This window comes from Lissotriton vulgaris, chromosome 2_1 (genome assembly GCF_964263255.1).
Source record: "Lissotriton vulgaris chromosome 2_1, aLisVul1.2, whole genome shotgun sequence".
Taxonomy (NCBI): Eukaryota; Metazoa; Chordata; class Amphibia; order Caudata; family Salamandridae; genus Lissotriton; species Lissotriton vulgaris.
In genome coordinates this window covers 366,481,652-366,507,460 of record NC_141687.1, presented here as the reverse complement: position 1 = coordinate 366,507,460, position 25,809 = coordinate 366,481,652, and the positions used below count along the sequence as shown (strand labels likewise).

Here is a 25,809-nt window from a genome sequence, read left to right as displayed (position 1 = left end):
TACTCTTCAATACCTGAGAAGAAGGCGGGGGTGGCCCTTCTAGTGGCGCAACACTTCAAAGGGCAGGTAGGAGATAAGGTGGCCAAAATTAAAGGGAGATTCCTGGCTTACAACTCCAGATAGGTGGGTTAACGGTGGTCGTGGGGTCACATTTTGCTCCAAACTCTAAACAAGAACCATTTCTTAAAGGAGCCCTGGCAGACGCATTAACTTCCAACACAAAATCCATACTGGTGGGTGGAGACACTAACCTGGTGATGGACTCCAGCAGGGACAGGTCAGGCCACCGATTTGGGTTTGCGGGCGCGATCTCTGTGGAAGGGAGCCAGTGGCTAATGGACAGGGGGTTTGTAGACCTGTGGAGAAAACATCACCCCACCACCCCGGGCTACACTTTTTATGCACACGTACACCACACATATGCTCGAATTGATCACTTTTTTGAAAACACTGAATTGGCCCATCTGGTAGATGACATTGAGGTTCTTCTGACAGCACTCTCCGATCACGACGCACTCCTGTCATACATGCGAGTCCCACGAATCACGATGCAGAAAGGCAGATGGCGCCTCAAAGAAGCCCTCTTACAGCGCACAGGGGTCAAGCAACAGCTTCATGACCGCATTACTGAATACCTGCGCATGAACGATAACCCTGAGGTTCCACTGACAGCGATATGGGGAGCGCTTAAGGAGGTGGTGAGGGGATACTTAATCGCTGTGGAAGCTTCGGAGGCCAGGGAACAGAGAGACAAGTGACAATCCCTTTCCGCGCAGGCACTTGAGCTGAACCGGGGTGGGCCCCTAGGATCTGGCGCCAACTCAAAGCAGTTAGGGCCCAGCTCGCGGGCTTAGGCCTGGACAGAGCAGAATGCGCGGCTCTTCGCTTACGCCACACGTACTACGTAGGCGGCGATAGAATGGTGCGCCTACTTGCGAGCCGCCTCAAGGCCAAGACTCTGCGTGCCAAAGTCTCCTCCATTCAAACCCAGGAGGGGCACACAACTCAAATCGCAGAGGCGTTCTGGGCATTTTATGACTCTCTGTACGCGGCAGAGCCACCTCTCGAACAGATGGCTGCTGAGGCCTACCTAGAAGGAGCGGCAACCACACCTCTCAATGAGGCTAATCGGGACTTTCTAGATGCGCCTATCAGGACGGAAGAAGTTATCTCTGCAATTGCGCGCCTTAAGCACCTCAAAGCTCCAGGTCCTGATAGCCTTCTGCCCCTTATTGGTGACATTACTAACCAGACTGTTTAATTCCTTCCAAGGTAAGGGCTCTATTCCCCAGGCTATGCTAGAGGCAAACATTGTAGTCCTACCTCGCCGCCAAGACATTGAACTCCCTCCCCACCCACCTCCGCCTGACCCAGGACCACCTCGCCTTCAGGAAGCAACTCAAGACCTGGCTGTTCGAGCAGTAGCGGACCCCCCTCCCCCAGCGCCTTGAGACCCTCTGGGTGAGTAGCGCGCTATATAAATGCGATGATTGATTAATTGATTGATTCCCAAGCCGGGCAAGTACTTATCTCAATGCGCGGCCTACAGGCCCATTTCGCTCCTCAACCTAGACCTCAAACTATTACCGCGGTTGGGTCCCTGTCTGCCAGGTATCATCGAGCCAGACCAGGAGGGTTTCATCCCGAACAGGCAATGCGCGGACAATACCAAGCGCCTGCTTCACGTCATCGACAAGGCCCACTTCAACGATTTGGATGCAGCCCTCCTATCTGTCGATGCCGAAAAGGCGTTCGATGGGGTGGACTGGGGGTACCTTGATGCAGTCGTAGCGCGATTTGGGATGGGAGACCGGTTACGCACGTGGGTCGCTAGTTGCTACGCGGCCCCTCAGGCGACAATCAGCGTCAACGGGGTGCGCTACCGGCCATTTGACATCAAAGGGGCACCAGACAAGGGTGCCCACTCTCGCCCCTACTGTTTGCGTTACACATCGAACCATTCGTGCAGACGGTCAGGGATAACCCAGCCATTGTCGGTAATCCGTTCGGCGGAGAGCCACAGACCATAAGTCTTTACGCTGCCGATATCCTTGCGGCCGTTGAAGATCCCTGGAGATTGCTGCCGGCACTCCTTACGGAGATAGAGGCGTTTGGAAAAGTGTCGGGTTTCAAGATGAATGTCGAGAAATCGTTGATCCTACCACTTGGACGGAACGCCCGGAAGACTACACGCGACCCGCAGCGCTACGGGGGCCTTTTGTTCCGGATGTCGCTGCCATACCTGGGTATCTCCCTGACACCGAGCACGGCCCAAACGGTCGAACAAAACTACACCACACTGCTTGCTGTACTGCAGGGCGATTTGACACGGTGGCGTCGACAGCCTTTCTCCTGGCTTGGGCGAGTGGCGGCAATCAAAATGTCACTATTGCCAAAAGTCTTGTACTTGTTTCAAACCATCCCGGTGACACCGCTGATAGGACTGCTTAAGAAATTACAAGACAGCATTAGGCAATTCGTTTGGGCTGGTAAACGACTGCAACTTCGCAGGGACCTGAACGTGCGTGCCACGTCGGAGGGCGGCCTGGGGGTCCCCGACTTGCTTCGCTATTTCCAAGTGACGCAACTCCGATACCTTCTAGAGTGGCATCGACCTGAATCGGAGAAAAGATGGCTATTTCAGGACCGAGCAATGGGCCAAATGTCCTTGTGGAAGGTTTCGTTCTTGAAACGCACCGATAGGCCCTTGTACTTTAAAAGATTACCCATCACAAGAACAGTGATGCAGGTATGGGACAGGGTAGCAGTTCCATGTGGCTTCACCACATTTCCATCCCCTATGACGCCCCTGTTTGACAATCCGGCCTTTCAACCGGGCACGGTCCCCGGGTCGTTCCCACAATGGAGGTCATCGGAATGCAGGACGGCTGGTGACCTCTTCGACCCTGACGGCTTCCTGCAAATACACACCTTACAAGATTACTACACGGTCCCCCAGACTCGGCGTTTCCATTATTTCCAGATCAGGCACTGGCTGACCGCGAGAGAGGTGTTGCCCCATGTGAGCAGACATCTCACAGCTTATGAAAAGTTGCTACACATGAAAAGGACGGACAAACAGGTGATCACGGACCTGTACAAGATGCTCGGCCCAACCCCTTCCACCTCGCGCTCGTGGGCCAAAAACGATGGGAGCGAGAACTGGATTGCTCCTTTACAAACAAAGAGTGGCAGGACATTTACTTCAGGGCCCACCACACTGCCCGTAACGTAGCTAGCAGAGAATCAGTGGTAAAAATAGCATACTACTGGCACCTGACATCTGCACGACTACATCAAAGCAATCCACGAAGAGATCCGACATGCTGAAGAGGGTGCGGCCATATAGGAACACTCACTCACATACTGTGGGAATGTGCGGATGTAAAGGAGTACTGGGAATAGGTGCTACGCGACATAGATAAGCACTTTGAGACGGATATCCCCCGATTCCCAGCATATGCACTGCTAGGTCTTCCCAACGTCATCACATTCCCCCTCAAGTCACTCAGAGGGAAGCAGATGGGGCTGGCAATGGGGGCTGCCACTCAACATATCCTATCATTATGGGGCACCAAGAGGACACCTACGCACACGGGGTGGCTCCACAGGCTATGGTACATAATGGGAATGGAACGAATATAAGCATCCCTCACTCAGACACGACAAACATTTCTGGACACATGGCAACCTTTAGTCTCTCTCTTGTCGGACGAATTTAACGAACTCACATGCCCAAAATACCTCTGGATACTCCGCCTGCCAGACGACTTCAGGAAGGACATAGAGACCTCAACCTGAACCTCACAATGTATATATGCCTCAGAACGCTTGACAGCTGCTTACTGACCACACCGGGCGGAGGGATACGGGAGGTAAGGGGGTAGGAGGGTTGGAGGAGGAGGGGAAGTTGGTTGTTGATGGGGTTGATTAATGACATCTTTGGTCGGATCCGGGCCCTCACCCACCTTCATGGACCCATTCTCCTGAACCGATGTGAGGCTTGTCCTCGGGCGGGAGGGGAGGGCTGCCAGGTGGAAGGCTGGGGGGTCCTTTGCACTACTCTTTTGTCGACTTGTCATATGTTTGATGTCACAAAACTTAATAAAAATGATTTAAATAAAAAAAAAAAAAAAAGAACAACACCATATCATCAGCATAGAGCTAAAAACCGACCGGCCGGTGATTGAAGTTTAGGGTGGTCTCTCTGTGTCTCTGCTGTATCGCACATGCCAGTGGCTCAATAGCGATGGCAAAGAGCAGTGGTAATAAGGGTCATTCCTGTTGGGTACCTCTCCCAATGGGGAAACCCTCAGAAGTTAGCCCCCAACTCGAATTCTGGCCGATGGGTCCATGTATAAGATTATGATCCACCCAAGAAACAATTGCGGAAATCCCATATGCTGTAGAATACGAAACATGTAGTCCCACTCTATAGAGTCAAACGCTTTGGCTGCGTCGAGCATGACTGCCGTATGGTAAAGCGTCTTTGGACCCTAGTGTAATTTTCCTGATGATTCATGCCCTTATATAGGTACAATTCACATTATCCTTATATAGGTATAGAAATCATCCCCATATTTAGACATAGCCCATGCAGTCCTAATACAGGCATAGCTACTTCCACTAGTTCCAAAAAGCCACAACGATTTCTTGGAAAACTCAGCTTCAGCAGTCAGAGACATCCCCTTTCTTAAATATTGATTGGTCCTAGAAATCATGGCGTTTTTGGTGGCGTTATTATGTCCAACCTTACGTAAATCCAGGCACCTTCAAGGTATAAATATGCCTACACTTGCCCTAGCAAACACACAGTGGTTTGGAGCAGTACGACTATCTACTTGCCCGACGCATCTCGCTACAGCAAGTGCTGGAGGAAGCCGACCCTCCAGCTGACGCACTAACAGAGTGGCTGCCTTTCTCTCGCTGAGAGTCCAGCTCCAGTTTTTCCAAGCTCCCCTTGCTCGGTGTTGGGAAATCGAGTCCGGAGACAGAGATACAAGACCTCCTTTATTCTAAACCAAAGTACGGAGCTGATTAGACCCTGAGAGAAATCTTGGATAGATTCTTGACAAAAAAACTATACCTATGCTACACCACCCTTACTTCTTCTCTCGTACTAGACTTGGGTTAGGTACATCGGGGTAGGCATATTTTAGAAGCAACAATTGAGTACTTTTTGTCTTTGTTATTTATGTATGTATTTTATGGCTTAGAAACCATACCATGCTTTTACAGTATTATTTCATAATACTCTTCTTGCTGTACGCATTATACTTTACAGCCAGTGTTACGATTGTAGCAGTTCATTTCTTCTGCATGAGAAAGAAGACTGTTCAATAAATACTTTTATTGAAAACGCCCGTTTGTCTATTTCCCTGCACCTCTGGTGAAACGAAGCATGCATGATTGACTGAGTGAAATATCTATCTATTGGTTCCACGACTCTGAAGATCAGTTTTATTCTTGGGGAAACAAAGTTGTCATGTTTATGCGGTTGTCAGAAACTAATCCCTTCTTGTGTATTCGAGAAAGTTTTGAGTGACCTCTGAGCTAGCTGGCACTCACAATTAAGTCTAATATATTCGATAGAGACCTAGTCGACATAAGTCCTACGTTAAATCTATAGGATATATTATTCCAATGCGCCGAGCCTATTGGCAATATAGGAACTACACTACAGCCGCAGCGTGTAAGTTAGGGTCAAGAACCTGCATCAAAGCTAATATGGTTTGCAAATTGTGAGAGGTAGAGCGTTCCGGTATAACACCTGATTGATCTGGCAGGACCAAACACGGTCTCGTAGCCAGAATCTTAGCAAAGATTTTTCCATCAGAATTAATCAAAGAGAGGGGCTGATACAATTCACAGGCATCGCGGGTCTTATCTTTTTTTAGAAAAGTAATGATGAGAGCCTGCTGAAGGGACAGAGGTAGCATTCCAGTATCATGCGCCTCAGCATACGTTTCCAGTAAATATGGAGCCAGAAGGTCCACATATGCCTTTTAAAATTCCACAGTCAGACTGTCCTGGCCCGGGCACATATCTCGGCCTTGATATCCGCCAAGTATATTGGTTGGCTCAGATACTCTCTGTGCCCATCAGCCAGCCATACACATGCAATGTTTTCCGGATATTCCTTAGATGCAGAGTCCGGTCCTGTACCGTGAATCGTATATATACTAGCATAATATTCTCTAAACTGTTCTAATATGCTCAGTGGAGTGTAATGCTCCCTACCCAGTGTGTCAACTATTTTATCAACATGGTTTTTGTCTTTCCGTGCTTTGATTTTCCCAGCTAGTGTGTGGCCCGGTCTCCCCCCTCACCATAGCACCTGGCCATGTGTCGACGGTTGATGTATCTTATTTCCGTGTCTGCAGCTCGTGTTCATGAATCAGAGTTTGGATGCGCGAGAGCGTATCTTAGGAAGGGTTATCTATGTAATCACTCTCAAGACCTTTTAGGGTGGCCTCCAACTTGCGAAGTTGGGTCCGTAAATCTTTTAGTATGCCAGCGGTAGTACTCATGCAGACCACCTGAATTATTACTTTGAATGCTTCCCATAATGTGGCAACACTATCAACTGTGCCCTTGTGCTCCAGGAAGTAGGTTTCTATCGCTGTATGAACAGTATTGTTATACGGTGGGTCAAGGGGTGCTTCAGATGAGAATCGTCATGTGAATGGATGGCGGGTGAGAGTAGGGGCACATATGACGAGCTGTACGGGATTTGTGGTCAGAGAGCGTTCGTGGATGGTTAGTGACCTCCATCACTCACTCCGCTGCACTCTCACTGAGCAACCAGTAATCCAGTCTAGACCAGCTGCTGTGCACAGGCATGGCATGTGTGGCCTCCCTAGCCAGAGCATTACGCAGTCTCCATACATCTATCAGTCCAAATTCCAGCATAGCCTGGTTAACACTCTGCGCTACTCTAGGGGTGCGATGCAGGGTCTAGGTATGTGTTGAGGTTCCCCCCCTCCCCCCCACTATAGCCGTCTCAGGCTACCGTTGGAGTTCACTATACATGAGATGGAATATTTCCGGTGCGTCAGCTATGGGACCATACATGGTGATGAGAGTAATCAATATATCTCCCAGTTTACCCTGGACCATTGCGCATCTGCCTTCATCATCGGTGGGGGTGCGGTGAGGCGTAAACGGGACACCTTTTTTGACCAATATGCTGACCCCCCCTTGCATAAGATGAATAAGAGGAGGCTAGCATAAAACCCGCCCAGTTGTGTACAAAATTTGCAGCCGAAACCCTGGTTAAGTGCATCTCCTGTAGGAGTGCAATTAGGGTGCTGTGCCTGGATTTCTTCAGGGAGTTCAGCCCTCTAATGTTCCACATTAGTAGTTTGTAGTTCTCACCCATAGCCCCCTGTGGTATCATAATATACAAGTGCATTAATCACCCGAATGTCACAACGCAGTAAATAAGCAGTACAAAATGTAAATATGGTGTTGATACAATCAGGAAAAACATTCGCTATCAAGGCTGAATATTTACATCGGCTAATGTTGAACGACCAGAGCCCCCTACCCACCCCTCTCCCACAGCAACCTCCCAATTTGGTTGTGAAAACAGTCCCCTCCCCATCCCTGTGATTACCCCCAACTATATTTAGAATTACAACCAGGTAGGGGATCACCCTCTGGGGGGGGGAGGAACAGCTGCGAACAGCTGGGAAAACCCGCTGAGTGGCAGGGTGGCCAGACTGCATTAACAACGCAATGAACTCCCTCTCAGAACACATAATATAAAGACCAACAAAGCAGCCCTTCCATGTTTCTTAGTCATGTCTAAGTGAGTAGAGACCCCACCACAGCGTGCCTAGGCTTTGTCCCAACATCCTACTTTGCGATTTAGATTGACAACAATGAGCAACAAAACAAAAAAGAGTCAACCAGAGTGTTCATACATCTCAGCTCCCCTAATGGGGACTAGTGTGGTTTAAATAGCAATCAGCATCACTGTGAGGCGGTGATGAAGTGAAGTTCTAGGGTCAGTCTTGACAGATTTGCATGGACAGATTTCAGGGCCGATTTGGAGTCCATAAAGAAGTGTGCCTTATCTTCATGAATGATTTTCAGTTTGGCAGGATACAACATGGCGTATGGAACAGAGGAGGACTGCAAGATTCTTTTCACCGGCTGAAATTCCCTGCGAGTAGCTTGCACAGACCGGGTTTGGTCCGGAATGAAGGAAAGGGTTTTGCCTTGATGGATGACAGGACTTTTGATCTTGCTTCACGGCGTATAGCATCCCTGTCCGCATAGTTAAGAAAGGGGTGCTATTATCGGGCGTGGCTGTGCTCCAGGGCCGGCCGGGGACCGAGTGATCGGTGCGCTCTCTCCACAATCATAACAGAAAAAACACTGCGCCAAACAACTCCCGGAGGAGGTTATCAATGTAGGTCTCCATCTTCGAGATGGCCGTCGATTCCCTAAGGCCACTAATACAAACATTATTTTGCACTATTGCGCTTCTAAATCTTCATTCTTCAATTTTATAACCTCCAGCACTCGCTCCATGTTCAGAATCTGTGTCCTCGCTTCAGCACTGGCATTGTGCATGTCCGACAGCCTGTTTTCCAAGACTTCCTCAACATGGAAGATATGGCAGCCTTCATTCTCCTTGACCTCTCTGCAGCATTTGACACGGTCGCACACCCCTTCCTTAACAGGCACCTGCACAAGAATAGTATCCAAGGACCCCCCTCCCTGCTTAATATGATCCTTCTTAATGCATGTCCACCTTTTTTTTTTTACTGCATCGAGGCTGGTCGCAAGGGCATCCGTCTTGCTGTTGATTGTTTTTAAGCCAGTACACATCTCAAGCAATATGGACCGCATGTCTTCCTCCGGGTCATCCACATTGTCTGGCGCACCCTGAGCGGTGCCAGTCTACATCAGCGTTTCCGCCGTGCATGTGTGTCTCTTACTCTCTAAGGGGATTTTAGGCTGTTTGGGGTCTGTTTTGCCCAAATTCACCGATCCCCGACGCTGCCCGCGTCTGTGGCTTCAGTATACTTTAGTGGCGGTGTTGCAGGCAGTGGTATGAGCAGATGGTAAAACCAATCAACATTCAGCAGATGGTCAAGACAAGCAACAGTCAGCAGAGAGGCAGGAGGCTGGCTCAGTATCGCTCACCCTTCGGTGGACAGAAAAAACAAGAGAGCAGATTTTTCCACCCTGGTCAGACTGCTCCAGGCAACATTGGGATCACTCCTGGTCAACAAACAAAGGGGGGTCAATCACTGCACCAGGACTAGAGTCCGCTATAGCCAGACGACAGTGTTCCCCAAGGGGGGCGGGTCTACATAAGAAGTGTAGTTACCAACTAGAAGTAAAAGCTGCGTGTGAGGGCCCCAACCCACTCACCGCGCAGAGGAGAAGCAGAGCCGCCCGCACACCGCACTAAACAGCCCCCCCACATTCACATTCGATGCCCGTAGCCCTCCACGCACCGCACCACACCCGCAGCAGCAATTAGGGGGAGCACCTCTGTTGAAGGTAGCCAGCTAGGCCCAAATCTCCCAAAAAGGCCCAAGCAAGCACAGCGCCAGCCACAGGTCCCGCAGCCCATTAAGCTGCAAATAAAGGGTCCGGCCACCCCACAATGCCCAGCACAATGCCAGCCAAAAAAAGGCCCCAACGCTCCTACCTTGTCTGTGTCAGGCTTCCAGGAGGACAAATCCACAGCTCCGGCGGGCCTCCTCAAATGCGTACCCCTGCCATTCGTCAGTCATCAGCTGCCTGCTTCTCCGGCCCTCAGCAGACGGTGATTACTGCTCCCGTCTCACAGCATGTGTGGAACCATATTGTATAGGCATTTATATAGCGCACTACTTACCCGTAGGGTCCCAAGGCGCTTCGACCACTGCAAAACCCTTCCTGGCTTCCCTGAGAGATGGTCCCTTAATGGGTATCTCCAGGGTGAGACCAGGCATCCCCGGCGGTCTGGTGGGGCCGTTAGTGAAGATGAGGCAAGCTAATGCCCAGAGTTGCCGAGTGTGATCGCTGATCAGAGTGGGCACCGAGGCGAGAGAATTATCGAGTCCGCTGACCCTGGTCCAGAAACCTGCCGCGCCGGGAATCGAACCCTGGTCCCGGGCCGTCCTCTGCTCTCGGGTCTGCCGCCGGGTCTGCCGCCTCTAACCAGTGAGCCACACTACTTCACCTAACCCACAATCCACCTAATTACAGTTTCTCTGTCCCGCAGGGCTCCTCACTAGCAGCCGGTAATGTCGCCGCAGTCTCTCAGTCTCTGGATATGGTCCGCACTCGCAGTTTCAGTTCAGATTGCGGCGGCCATTTTCTCGGCAGCTCCACCGATACGCACCGCTTCTCAACTCAGGGGTTCTATGCCAACTCTGAGGTCGCGATACAAATCGTTTGGATCAGGAGAAGTCTAGCAATCAGGACATGTATTTGCCTCAGGCTCAGAGTGAGTTTGGAGGATGGTATTCGTCGGATGTTGCAGTCTGGCCTGCGGAACTCCTTCAGCAGGTAACCACGCCCCAAACCATCAAAAAATATTATACCATGAATACCATCCACTCCCCTATCTAACTCTTACTCCCCCACGCCTACACCAAGGGACGTCTACTTATCAGTGAATTACTAACAACTATCCTATTTGCCTCTATTGACACCATCATGGCCCTGCTCAAGAAACCATCCGCTGACCCAGCCACGTTTTCCAACTACAGACCCATCGCCCTCCTACCATAGCCTGAAAAGGTCTTAGCAAAAATAATCAACTGATGCCTCACTGAACACTTCAGAAACCACCAGCTCCTCAATGCAACATGGTCTGGATTCAGACCAAACCAGAGTACAGAAACAGTACTCATTGCAAACACAGATTACATCTGCTAGATCCTAAACAAGGAAGATATGGCAGCCATCATTCTCCTTGACCTCTCTGCAGCATTTGACACAGTCGCACACCCCTTCCTTAACAGGCGCCTGCTGAATATGATCCTTCTTAATGGATGGAACACAAACTGTTAGTAAAGCACCTTCCCCCTCAGAAGCCCGCAAACTCATCTGCTGAGTGCCTCGAGATTTATCGTTCAAGTGCACCCTCTTCAACTAATACATGAATCCTCAAGGCAACATCATTCATGCACAGAATATAATATCAACATCTTCTACTCCTATGATACGTAACTCATACTTCCCTTTCAGTCAAAACCGCAAATACAAGAAACAAGTTCACAGCCTGCATAACTGAAGTCACAAACTGGGTGAAAGCCAACTGTCTTAAACTCAACACTGACAAGAGTGAAGTAGTGATCTTCAGCAAGAACACCTCACCATGGGACTCCAAATGGTGGCTTGCGAACTGGGACCCATATCCAGCTCCCATGCCAGGAAACTCTGAATACTCATTGACAGCAAGCTGGACGAGACTGCACAAGTCAATGCTGTCACGGCACCCTGCTTCCACACCCAGGAGATGCTGGGAAAGATCTTCTAATGGCTCCTAAGGAACAAAATAAAACTTTCACTCACGCCCTAATCACAAGCAAATTGGAGTATGTGAACACCCTCTTTGCTGGGACCATCAAGCAACTCACTAGAAGACTACAAACCATCCACAACTTGGCAGTCAGACTCATTCTCAACCTCTCACACAGAACCCACACCACACCTCAGGCAGCTCCACTGGCTCCCAATACTCAAATGCTTTCATTTCAAACTCCTCACGCGAACATTCAAGGCATTACAAATGTTAGGCCCGCCTACGTGAACTGTTGCATTTCCTTCCACCAACCACCTAGACATCTCTGCTCACAGGACTCCTGCTTGCACACAATTCATGCATACACAAAACCAGATCAGAAAGATAGGTTTTCTCTTATATCACTCCTAAAGCATGGAATGGCATCCCCCTCCACATCACAGACTCCGCCTCTCTTTTTGAAATTTACACGAAGCCTAAAACCTGGCTTTTCAAATAATTAACTTACCATACGCAGGGCAAGGCACACACACCAGCTTAGCCCCAGGATATCCTCGAGGTGATAATTTGTTTTTCAGATAAATATAACATAACACTCTTGTTGGCATGCATAATAAAAAAAAAGATTATTTTTGTGACAAGTCTTGCCCATCAGTATAATCCATGCTCTGGCATATTCAATCAAGCCCAGGTTACCATTTAACAGGGAGCAAGGATCTCCAGGTAGTACACGGTTGGGATTCTCTCATTGAGCAAGGATAGTCTTGGAAAATATATAGTATCTGACCACATAGTGAGAACTGGTCACTGACTCGAATAAGCAAAGGATAATGCAATGGTTTGTCATTCAGATTTGGATAACTCAGCAAATAAGGGAAAAACATAGGATTACCTGACAACCTTTGGCCAATGCATAGCCACCTCCTAGCAAGAGCACAACACCCCATGGTAGCTTTTCATTTGCTGTCTTCCAGCTCAGTAGCGCAGAGGGTACTCGAATCGTCTTTTTATCATCTAGAGAAATAGCCGATCAATGGGAAAAGGTAGTGTTTGTTAAGAATAGAACTATGGTGGAAAATGCTTCAAAATGTTGTAAGACTGTACATTTAAATAACTATAGAATAAATTCTAGGGATTTTTGGGAATTCATTTCATATCATATTCTTCAAATTATAGGACGTCTTTAATCAAACTTTGAACATTTCAGTATTATCAGTAAGGGTTTAGATAGGGATTCAATACAGAAACTGTACTTCTGCAGATTGTAGATGATGCACTCCAAATGCCCTACACATGCAATACATTTTGGCATATTTTTTGCTGCTGAAGGGTATGGAATAAAGCCAGATTAGGCATGCGGTCACGTAAGTGAGACCCTGACCATGGGTCTTTAAAAACTTGGTCTTGTGATAGCGGAGGGGTGCGTCTCTGACAGTGAGATTCTGCCGCCCAAAAACAGCGTGAGTGACTGTGTTTTAAACTTTCCTCCATAGTAACCAGTCAACTAATCACCCTAAAACGCAGGCTCATGAGGCCCTATCACCACGCTTCAAATGTATGTATCAATTGTAGCATGCTTGCACATTTGGAGGCATTTGCCATCATTTGCTGTCGTTCGTTTTCACGATCATTATTTCAACCAGCATGTTTGACTATGACACATTTGGGGGGTTAATAGGTTGATGTCTGGTAGGCATTAAGCCATCATTTGCCGTTTAATTCGCGAATAATACATCAACCGACATGTGTGATAATGACCCATTTATCAGTATGATGAGTGGATGTTTTTGATGTCACGCTGCTAGTAAGACATTTTTTCTTGACTAGACACTTGTCCTGGAACTGCAAGGAGGCCCACACCCTTGCTTGTTTAAAAACCCACCACCAGATGGGTCGTTTTGGATTGTGAATATGTGTTTGTGTTTGAAGTGTGTATCACGCTTTGTTGAAGTTTTCCAAGGGTCCATACCCTTTGGCCACGATGGCGAATAGCAATTCATCAGGTCATACACATAATTAATGTTGAGAATACTTTGGGATACTAAGCCACATTGTGCCTCATGCAACAATGAGCCATGTATGAATTGTGCTTTACATATTGTAATTCTACAACCATGTACCCTTTTTCTCTTTTTCTTTCCACAGAGACCATATTAGGTCATTTTTCATGATAATGCCTCACTAAGGGCCAACTCAAGCCCCAAGGCTAAACCTAGCAGCCGATTTTTGCTGTTAAGTTTTAGGACCATAGGCATTTAACATTTAATTTAGAATTTAGTTTTTTATAGGGATCAACAGAGGTCCTGATGAGTAGGCAGGAAGGGTCTGCCTATGAAACATGTCATGTCGACAAAGTAGACCACACTTGTAATTCTACTGACTAACCCCCGTTTTAATGTTCCCATCTTGCGAAGCCATTAAAGTTAATTTTTTCGACTAGCCAGGGAATTTTTACCCTATTTTTACACTACCATTCACGTAAATAGGTCCCTACACTCCCCTACACATATCACTATCCTCATCACATCACATAGCCTATTTCAAAAATATAAGTGCTCCCGCGTCACTGGTAGGTCGAAGCACGCCCCGCCCCGTAGAGGGACGGGAAGACCCCAATGATGGGAGAATGACACTATGGGAATCATAGTGTGTGAGGGGTATTTTAAAAACACACAGTGTCCTCATTCTGCCACTCGCAGAGAGGCCCGATTTTCAAATTGCAGTGTATCTACGAATTTAGAGAATATACAAAATCATATAAAATTAGTCACCACTCACATTGATAGAATCCCATTGTTTATAAGTCTAGTTCAGGAGGGTGATTTTATCATCTCCTCTACACTTCCCCAATTGATTGTTTGATATTTTTTATTTGTTCAGCTGCTTTCAATAGAGTGAATCACTTCCCACTCATCGAAACTCCCAAAGATTTCATGGGCACTGAAGACTTGGTCCTCAATAGGTTCAAACCAACCGGGCTCAAGAGGTCAAAACTGACAATGCCCTGTCCAGCTCTGCAATTCTCAGTGAATTGGTACCTCAAGATACCAATCTTGTGTGGAATTAACGTTTTGGAATATCCAGAAACTCATTGGATTGTATTATGTTATGTTAATGAAATCATAACCTACGTTTCTAAGTACACAGATTATAAAGTGAATAAAACTTTGTGTTTCTTCCAATAGACTACTTTGTTTAGTTGCCTGCAAAATTATTCTGCACACATGAGTGCTCAAGAGCTTCTCCTTAGACTTAGTACCATATTTCACAGCGCCCATTGGACAGGAGGCGATCACCTTGAGCACCCGAACCCTTTTTGAACATTCAGTCTACCTGTAATCTACTGATTAACAGCACATTTTGGAGTGCAGCGGACCTCTTTTTCTTTATAAGTTTTCCTCATAGTGAATCAGGCATATCCAGGGTCTCTGCCAACATAGACTCAACTGTGGACCAGAAAGGACAAACTGCGGGACTCTCAAGAGAAGGTGAACCATGTCACAGGATGCATGACTACACCTCTAACAGCAGGAGTGGGGCAGGCAGGCAAGCAGCACAGAGCTGTGCCGGCTTCCAATGCCATCCCTGCAGAATCTTCCAAAGACTGTACTACATCCGGGTCTCTCTGGTCCTTCCTCTCAGGGACTACAGTATCTCCACCCAGGCCTCATCCTCATATTCCACCTGAAGACAAGTCTGCCAGACCTCTCCAGGGTGCTCTACTTGCAACTGTGAGTATAGATGGCAGATCAAAAGGTTGTACATCCTGGACATCACGTCCTTAAACTGGCCCAATGCATCAAGGTACTTGAGCACTGGGGATGGCGGGACAGAAGAGGATCGCAAGTCTAGTCTGCTCGCTAGACAGTAACACTGCTGTATATAGCGCCAGTGCTCGGCTTGTGGCAGGCCGATTTCCTCCTGCAATGCCGCAAATGACTTGAGTTCACCATGAGAGAGAAGGTGCTATAAGGTATGTATGCCTGTGGCGCACCATGGAGTTCAATCAAGCACTTCCCTGCCATTGCAGAAGCCATGGTTACTCCATATGGGTGCTTTGTCATGGAGATAGTGCAGTGAGCTAAAAAACGGTGTTGGATCTAGCCCTGATCTCTTGACTGGGTGAGAGTATTCTGTTTAATTCAGAGACTCTGTCCCTCACCACCCCTTGTTGTAAATATTGTCATGGAGATAGACATTCACCAAGAGGAGCTTGTTCTGTACATTGCCTGGACAATTGGGTTCAGTGCTCCAGCACCGCCGGGAATGGGTAGGTAGGTAGAGGTGGAGCTGCCCTGGTGAATCATGGTCGAGCCGGTTTTCTATTGTCACCCATAACGTGGAATCCTGAACCCAGGTATGCATGAATGCCAAATGCGCCAGGTCGAGAGCCATACAATAATGGCTACAGATTGGAGGCCAAGGTCCCCCACGGACCTGTGGGCAACAGGTTTTGATGGCTAATCAGGCCCCACTGCCCCCTTGATGGAGGCCTTAATTGACCACTTGTCAGAGTTTCAAGAGATTCATTAGCAGGGAGAGCATGCCCAGTAGGTTGGTGAAGCTTTTCACCTCTGGTGCATGGCCCCTGTGGGACAGGTTCAGGTGTGACCACTTATCAAAGTTGAGCCGCATGTGCTCCGTGAGCAAGTCGATGTTGACTTCTATCAGGTGTTCCAGGGCCCTATTGATACAGGCTCCCAGTTATTTTAGGCAGGAATCCTTCCATTGAAAAGGAAATCCAGTGATAGTAGCACAGGTAGGAGGGGAATAGGACACATTACAACGCAAACATGTTCAACAAATGCCTTTACAGCACGTTTTTACAGCGCAACATCAATTATAACACATGATTTTACAGCACATGCCATTACAACGCATTTTTAGAAACTACATTTACAGCGCTTTCCATTAAAATGCATACTATTACACCGCATACCATTACAATGCATAATACTTTTAGGGAAACAGTAGGGTAACTGTTGGATAGTGTGGGGGTAAAAATCACTATTCCCACTCCAGTGAGTGCAACAGTAGGGTAAGTGTTGGATAGTGCAGGGATAAAAACTTCTATTCCCCATTACTTACCTTATAATGTGTGGTAATGGCATGCGTTGTAGTGACATTTGTTGTAATGACATGCGTTGTAGTGGCATGCGTTGTGAAGGCAGTTGCGTGTAAATGTAGTGCATTGTAATAACTGCATTGTAATGGTTGTTTCCCATGGGAGGGCCTCACTCTTACTCCAGTTGACGTTGTAAACCACCACTTCCTTGTGGATATGCCCTAAAGTTTCTTCGATGTTCTCTCTGACATGGTCAGGACTCACCTGGGATCCCATCTTGAGACTTACCACTACATTCACTGCAGGTGCGCTAGGTGGACTCTTTGTATGGGACAGAAAGGGTCTTTGGTGTGGTGCCCATTGGCCTTGCAATTAAGGCACAAAGCCTTCTCGGAATCCTAGTTCTTATCCTGGTACCCACACTTAGACTGTGAATTGGCTCAGACCCGCCCTCCTGAACAGGTTTTTGGGGGCTTTGAAAAGTCTCTTGGTGTTTATTTTTCGACTGGCCACCCCGAACATGAGTTGCCTTGACCCAGTAGTCTACCTTCTTCCTCAACTCTTAAGGAGAAAGTGGACCTAAGTCTACCAGGTACTGATGTAATTTGTCAGAACACAGTAACTCAACAGATGCTCTTTCATAATGAGATTATAAAGCCCATCATTTTCTTGCACATAGGTACTTTCAACCATCCACTTAGTGTTTTCACTGAAAAGTCTACAAAATGGATGCAGGTTTGACTTGGCGTTTTTCGAGTGTCCTGGCACATGATCCTGTATTCCTCAGTGATCCAGTGGAGGCGAATTTTCAAAGTTAGCCATCTCAGTGATGGCAAAGACTGGAATTCTGAGGCAAAATTATGACCACCACCCCCAGGATGTGGTCATATAGGAGGCGTAGGGACTCTAAAAGTTGATAGCTCATTCTGTTCAGTATTTAGGGGAGCCCCTGGCACCAGAGAATACGATAATGCTAACTAAAAGAAGAAGGGTTGAAGAGATACAAAAGCAACAACTGCAGAAGAAGCCACTGAGGAAGTATAATGCACCCTGCCTTAGGGTGGTAAGGCCTGCTTTAGGGGGGCCTTACTTATACTGCATAAAGTGTCAGCAGGCATCTCACACAGGCTGTGTGCCATGTCTAGTTTTCATTTTTGTCTGCATCAAGACACGCAGCCTGAAGTGGCAGTTTTTTTTTAGCTTGGTGAGGAGTTCTTTAAGGTGGCACAATTCATGTTGCAGCCTTTGGGGGCCCTCTTTAGTACCTCAGGCCCCCGGTGCCAGTAGTACCATTTACTAGTGACTTACAGGGGGTACTAAATGTATTGTCAATTGTGCAAGCAATGGCACAGGTTTTGGGTAAGAGATCTGGCACTGGGGGCCTGGTTAGCTGGAACCCAGTGCACTTCCAGTCAAAATCACATCAAATACCAGGCACAAAGTGGGGGTGACCATGTCGAAACAAGCACTTTTCTCCAGGACCTTTCTGTTGCCTTTGATACGGTTGACCATGAGATTCTTGTTGACTGTTTGGAGGCAGCAGGGCTTGAGGTGACCCTTTGAATTGGATAAACTCTTTTCTGTAGGATCGCATCAAGCTGTGATGTTCGGCCCATTTGTTGCCACTGCAACTCTGATTTCATGCGGACTCCCCCAAGGATCTTCCTTCTCTCTCCATCTATGCAATGTATATGCACAACCCTTAATTACAGATCTCCTTGTCAAGGATGGCAGAGTGTACAACTATGTTGGTGACTCCCAGCATCTCATCCAACTAGATAATACCCAGGCCTCACACCAGGAATAGAATATTAGAATAATGTGAGATTTATTTGGTGCTGGATGGGACAGCTTAACTTAAATGCTGACAAAACAGAGATAATGATTCTAAATAATAAAACTAACTTCTGGAATGACCTCTATAGGCCTTCGGAGATGAGTGACCCCTTGCAGCTTTGTCACACCATTTGAAACTCTGGGCGTTTTGTTAGATTGTGGCCTTATGTTGACATCTCAGATTAGGCGGGTTGCATCAAAATGCATTTTTACCTTGAATATATTTGATAAAATGCACTCCAGTCTTCCTTCAGATACCTTGAAAATGATCATCATGGCTACGGCCATCTCTCAGCTAAATGATGCCAATTCTATCTACCTGGCTCTCCCAGATAATGCCATAAAAAGGATTTGTTTTGTTGAAATTGAAGCAGCACGCTTCATGTTTAAACTTGTGAGGCATTCCCATGTAACTTCTAACTGAAAAGAATTACACTGGTTAGCCATCAAGTAAATGGTGCAGTTTAAAAGGTATTGTCTAATATTTAAAGATCTGCAAGGTTCGGGCCCACATTTTTTAGTAAAGGGACTTACTAAATACATAGCCTCATGTAGTTAAAGGTCTTGTAGCCGCAACCTTCTCCAGGTTTCGAAATTCAAAAAGCAAAGCATGGATAGTCAAGGTTTTCCAGTACAGTCTCCCTTGGGGGAAATAACCTATCTGAATCTTGAGGCACGAGTCACGAGCATTCAATTAAATGCGTATGGTGATTATGGTGGGGTATCTGGAGCAGAGTAGAGGTTGATTTGCATGCTGCTTGTCCAGACTGAGGTGGCAGAATGTGGAAAATAAGGATGTACTGGGAAGAGGCTCAGAGTAATTACCAGTGCCCGAGATTAATTTAACCATTCCACCCATCACCTTTTTGTACACTTTAGTGTGTCACCTTAAGTGGGACAGGTATGTTCATATGTGGGTTTTTTGCACACTGTATCACTGGAACCAAGCTGTGCCTGGCTGATGAGCACTAACTAGAACAAAAGCAGCCCTAGGTTCTTGTGTTCCGGCTCAAGGAGGACCTGGTCTGGCGGTTCAAGCTGGACTGTTCCCATTGGAGAAGGGTCGAAATTAATTTGCAACGGGCTAGGGCCAAACTGAGGTATCACGGCGTGCCGAATAACGAAGGACTGGGATGCAACCCGAGCAATTACTAGTAACTGTGATTAATTTAATCATTTCATCCATCACTTTTTTGTAAACTGTAGTGAGTCGCAGTGAGGAGACGTCACCATCCCTTCGGAATTTCCCCCCCATAACCGTCTAGTCTCATTTGAATGCAGATGGGCTAGTGATAAATGACACCACACCTTTACCATCTGATAAATCTCACTACACAGTCACAACAGACCCTTGCTACCCAGGGATTGAAACAACACTCTACATGAGCGTAGAAGACCTGACTCTCCCCCAACTGCCATCATGGAATGGTTCTTGTTTAATGTTGACTTTCTAGCTGCTAATGTTGATAATAGTCACACATACCTCTGCATGCTAAGATCAGCTCTGAAATTCCTATTGTAAAGGTATTATAAGATTTTTAATTTCAACTGCCATGAACATACTGTTCCATTCTTGCTCACTTATCTTTATACTTAAAAAGAGTGATCAACACATGCTGTTGAGTTTTTTTCTTCCTCACTGTAGTTCATTATCAAAGCATTGCATTGAAGAAACAACATATATGCCAGTTCAAAGCCTGGAAGTGTACACTGTATGAATTATTTCAAAATGCTAATAAAAATATATTTAAAAAAAATCATAACAATGTGAATCAACTGAGAACCGCTCTTGCAAAACGTTGACTTCCCACCGATAATGGTGGAATGGGGGTTCCATACATCGAGCTTTATAATCTTGCTGCGCAGTTGAAATGGGCAGCCTGCTGGAGAGATGGACTCAGGAGAGGGGTAAATACTGACGTATGATACACACACACCCGCACTAGCCCGATGGCCTTATTGCTTAAACCTCGGCTCCACTAGTGGGAGCACTCGGCATGGATCCTGCTTAGCTCTCTTCACTATGGGCGTGCTCGCGCTCTCCAGCGCACAAGGACAAAGCTCTCTATGCAAAGGACCTTCCTCTCACAGCTCTATTACATCTCTCTCTAAATGGCAGCTGGCCTTGGCTACATAACTGGGCCCGCAGGGGCATGGACACTCTAGGAGATTGGTACACCAATGGGAAACTGTGGAGTTTCCGCAACTTGACAGATGAGTTTGCGCTCCTCTCACAACACTTTTTACAGTATGGTGCAGTGGCATTTGCATAAGGCGTTCCTGGGAAGATGGCAGCCTAAAGCCTCCTTAAAATGGTTGTTTGAAAGATATTTGTATGACTATCAGTCGCGCAAGGGCGATAACTCTTCTTTATCGCTCCCTCCTGGGGTTCGTGGGCGGTGGGCCACAGGCATGGGCCTGTGCTTATAGATCAAGAAGGAACCAATAACCTTAAATTCACTCCTTGTACATCCCAAAATGCCTGTTGCAAATGAATCCAGTACTACTAGCTGCATAGGGTATATTTGGCTTGCAAATGAATCAACCTCATATTCCCTTAAACGCATGCAACTTGTCTGCGGGGCCAGCTGGAAGGTAAGATTTTTTTTGTGAGATGTTATGGGTTTGCCTGACTCACACCCTCTCAGGGACATGGTCCAGAATCTCATTAACGCCTCATCAAACTTAAATTTACACAAGACACCAGTTGTTTGCCTTTTGTGATTATATCCTAAACCTAAGGCTAAACTGGTAACCATAAGATTCATAGATCTGGCCCTTATCCTGACAACTGTCCATGCATTGGGAATCCCACAAAGGCCCTACACTTCAGGGGTGGAGACTTGAATTGAATTGACTGAGTGTGAGGAGTCCTGTTCGGTGGAGGTGCTGATCTGACCCTCACCCTCATAAAGGTTTCCTCAGATGAGTTATATCCTAACCTAGTAAACCATAACTTGCTGAGCGATGAGGCTCAGCTTGGAGTAGGTGAACCTGACTTGCACCACTCAAGGCGACCTTCAATGACGAAGCAAGGCTGATATCTGAATGAGACACAAACCACATCACCTCTCAAGTGTCTTTGCAGGTTCTCATTGGAATCTTGGGATCCTTTGCAACATAGCATGCCTGACGCATAAAGCACTGCACCATGGCACACCCAAGTACTTAAGTACCTGTGGCGGGGTAACAGTGAGGTTACTGGTGCATTTAGGTGAAGGCTTTATTTTCATAAACACTTTTCTTTGCCGGCTGTTAAGTCTTTCTCTAGCAAAGGCCGCCGGTTTGGTTTTGATACTCCTTAGGGGATCCAGATTGTATGGGCTGCAGATATTGGCTCAGATGACAGGCCCGCCAAAGTCTGGGGTCTCCCTCGGTATCCAGAACCCAAAAGTAAACAAACAAAATAAACACAAAGATTAGGACGGTCGTCCTTACACAGGATCACGAGGGGCTGGGAGTAAGGCGAACCGAGTGCTCAAGTGTTCACACGAGTGCGGCGGAGTAACGTGCTCTGGTGCTCGTGATGAAGGGCAGGGTAGCAGACTTTACAGGCACTATTTACAAAATATACTAGCGTCTTCCCACCCAACCCGCCACTTTGCCCCGTACCTGTTCCAGCCACGCTCCTCCCGTGGGAACGTGGCAGGGCGGCTCGTGGTGCCGGTGGCCTACTGGCTTGTCTGGAATGTTGGGGCTATCCCGCCTCTCGTACGCCTGGTCTACTTCTTCCTCCTTGGGCTCTACTTGCATTCTTCTCCTCCACACCGAATCGCCTTCCTCCTCCTGGGAACCACCGTCCGTCCTCTTCCGGGATCCTCCTTCCTTTGACATGCCTTCCGAGGTGACGTCATACAGGAGAGGAGTTTTGTCTTGCTGGAAGCCCCAGTTAAAGGAGTCTTGTCCCTGTTTGTCTCCATGATTCCGAGTGTCCGAGATCCACTCCTACTGCTGGTAAGGGGCATCGTTCTGCTGAAAGGGGATATAAGTTGGTGAGAGTGGGACCGCCGACCCCCAATCTCGTGTTTCCTCTTGTTCATCGGGACCCGTCACAGTACCCGACCCCGACTCACCCCGTCACACACCTCCCCCCCTGGTTTCTCCCATTCGGGGAGAGGAAAGACTCTGGACAGGTAATCTGCATTCCCGTTATCTTTACCGTTTTTATGGTGTACAGTAAAGGAATAGGGACAAGAACCATCTGAGGATCCACGGATTCTGCGCCTGATTCTTATACATCCACTTCAAGGGAGCATGGTCAGTATAAAGGATGAATGGCTTCCCTTCTAGATAGTATTGCAGTTTGTCAATGGCCCATTTAATGGCCAGACACTCTCTTTCCACCGTGGGATCTTTACACTCTCTTGGGAACAGTTTGCGACTTGTATAGAGCACAGGATGCTCTAGACCGTCCTCACCAATCTGTGATAACACTGCACCTATTCCTACTTCTGAGGCGTCAGTAGCTAGGATAAATGTTTTAGAGAAATTGGGTGATATTAGGACGGGATTGGTAGTGATGATTTGTTTCAGTTCCTCGAATGCTCTGGTCGCTTCGGGAGAGGGATAAAGTAGTTCTCTAGGCCTGACGTCTTTTCGGATAAGGTCTGTCAGTGGGGTGGCAAGTTCAGCAAACCTGGGGATGAACCTGCGGTAATAGCCTATCAAGCCGAGAAAAGCCCTCAGGTCTCTTTTGGAATGGGGAAAGGGTGTTCCTTCAATGGCTTTCACTTTATCTATCTAGGGGGCAATGGTTCCATCTCCCAACACAAACCCCAGGTATTTCACTCTGTGGAACGCGGCTCGGGACTTTTTTGCGTTTATGTGTAACCCGGCCTGTTTCAGGGCTGATAGGATGATAGTTAGATGTGTTAAGTGCTCCTCCCAGCTACTGCTATATACCACTATATCGTCCAGATAAGCTGAACTGAATGAAGGGTATGGCTGCAATACAGTGTTCATGAGGTGCTGGAACGTGGCAGGTGCTCTGTGGAGGCCGAAAGAAAGCACTGTGAACTCGAACAACCCTTTGTCTGTTATAAAGGCTGTTTCTTCCTGTCCTCTTCACGGAGGGGCACCTGCCAATATCCCTTTGGGAGATCCAGTGTGGTGATGTATACGGCGTCTCCGAGTTTCTCTATCAATTCGTCGACCCGGGGAATGGGGTAAGCATCAAAGGTAGAAATGGCGTTTAGGGCCCTGAAGTCCATGCAAAAGCGTTTCGTATCGTCGGGTTTGGGCACCATAACGATCGGTGATGCCCAACTACTTTTTGAGGTGCAGATGACACCGAGTTCTAACATGTCCTTTACTTCGTTTTTCATGGTCTCTCGTCTGGCTGCTGGAATCCGATAAGGCTTTTCCTTCACCATTTTTCCAGGGTGGGTTTCTATGTTATGCTCAACCAATGTCGTCTTCCCTGGCAGATCTGAAAAGATGTCAGAAAAGGGCAACAGGGTCTTCCTCAGGTCTTCTTTCATCTGGGTAGAGAGGTCCTCATTTACAACAAGGCTGTCTATTGAAGAGCCTGCTTTGGGGATTGTGGGTATGAGAAGATTCGCTCCCCTGGGAGCAGGGTCAATCTATTTTTTTAACAAGTTTATGTGATAACATTGAAATTTATCCTGAGAGATTTGTAACTTGTATGTTGTATCACCGATTGTACCCACCACCTTATAGGGGCCCATCCATTCATTCTTGTACTTACTAGAGGTGGAGGGCAGGAGTAACAATGCCCAGTCTCCAACGTTAAGTCTCCTTAGCTTTTTCCCTCTGTCATGGTACTTCTTCTGTTTATTCCTCTGTTGTTCCAGATTTGAATATGCTAGGTTTCTTAATTTACCCAGCTTAGACCTCAGTTGATGGGTGTATTCCAGTAAAGACCTCTGCTCTTGTTCCCCTTCCGTTTCCCAAGTGTCTTTAGTCATTTCTAACAACGACCTTGGGTGGCGTCCGTACAGTAGTTCAAAGGCTGAGCAGCCCAGGCTGCTCTGTTTCTGGGCCCTTAGTACATACAGGGCCAATGGCAGGAGTCTGTCCCAATCCGGTCCTTCCACTGCAAGCATTTTCTTCAGAGTGGCCTTTAAAGATTGATTATATTGTTCTACGAGTCCATCCGTTTGGGGGTGATAAACTGAGGTCCGTAGGTGACGCACATCCAGAGTTTTGCAGAATTCCTTCATCAAACGTGAAGTAAATGGGTTTCCCTGGTCCGTTAAAACTTCTTTTGGGAATCTGACCCTGGAAAATAACTCCACAAATTTTTCTGCAATGTTGGAAGTCGTCTGCGTCCTCAGGGGAAATGCTTCTATGAACCTGGTCGCGTAATCGACGATCACTAACGCGTACGTATGTCCTCTCAAAGATTTTGGTAAGGGTCCTATTAAATCCATGCCTACCCTCTCAAAAGGGGTTCCGATGATAGGTAGGGGTCGCAGGGGGGCTGCCGGAGGCCTGTGCATATTTTTCTTTTGACAGATCTCACATTTCATACAATAGTTCTGGACGTCTTTGTATATTCCAGGCCAATAAAACCAGCGCAGTATGCTCTCAGTAGTTTTCTCCTTTCCTGAATGTCTAGCTGTAAGGTGGGCATGCACAAAGAATAATACTTGTTCCCTAAATGATGTGGCTACCAACAACTGGGCGTTTCCCCCTCCTTCACTCTCCCTATACACTATCTCGTTCGTTATAAAAAACCGGGGATAAGTGGGCGGGCGAGTGCTCTGCGACACATGGGCACTTTCCCAGGCATTAAACAAGGGTGTGCCATTGGCCTGGGAAAAGCCAAAACTACGATCTAGGATCCAGGGCTCTGGAGTGATCAGGGTAGGTATAGAGCATTCTGTTGTCTTGTTTGGACCTGTGATGGTGTTATGGAAAAGGGAAAGAAACCCCGGGTTATGCACCCCTAGTATAACATCTTCGAGTAGGGAATCCATCACCCCTACTTTCACTGTACAAGGTTCTTTGTTGACAGGACTCATGGTCACCAGCGCAAGGGACAGTCCCGTGCACGCAATGTATGTGTACCATAGCCCCTGGGACGTATTGGTTGGGGAGGATAAGAAGTTCCTGAACCACTGACTGCCTACACCCCGATCTAAAAGGGCTTTTACCACTCTGCCATTCATCCTCACACTCACATAAAATGATGCTCCCATCTCTGTGGAGTACAGGACCGTATTGGGAAGATACCCTACTTCCATGGGCTCTTCAGCTGGCCTCTTTCGGGGACATAGGCGTGCGGTATGGCCCCATTCGCCACACTCGAAGCATTGGGGCCCACGTATGGGAGGAGTGTCCATCCTGAAAGGTTTGGATCTTACTGGTTCCATTAGCAGTTTTTGCTTCTTTTCTACCTGCCCTCATGAGCTTTCTCCATGTCCCAGCCTAAAGTCCGAGGTTGAGCCCTGGCGTAGTTTGCTGA

The 25,809-nt window shown here is 47.4% G+C and overlaps 1 protein-coding gene across 1 annotated transcript in view; it reads right to left on the bottom strand.

Moving 5' to 3' along the window:
* Positions 1-25,809, bottom strand: part of LOC147730363 (solute carrier family 13 member 2-like) — a 553,046-nt gene that overhangs the window by 229,017 nt on the left and 298,220 nt on the right. Inside the window, exon 8 of the mRNA XM_086955166.1 lies at positions 12,372-12,493. Coding sequence (XP_086811292.1) covers positions 12,372-12,493 — 122 coding nt within the window. The remainder of the gene's footprint in view (positions 1-12,371; positions 12,494-25,809) is intronic.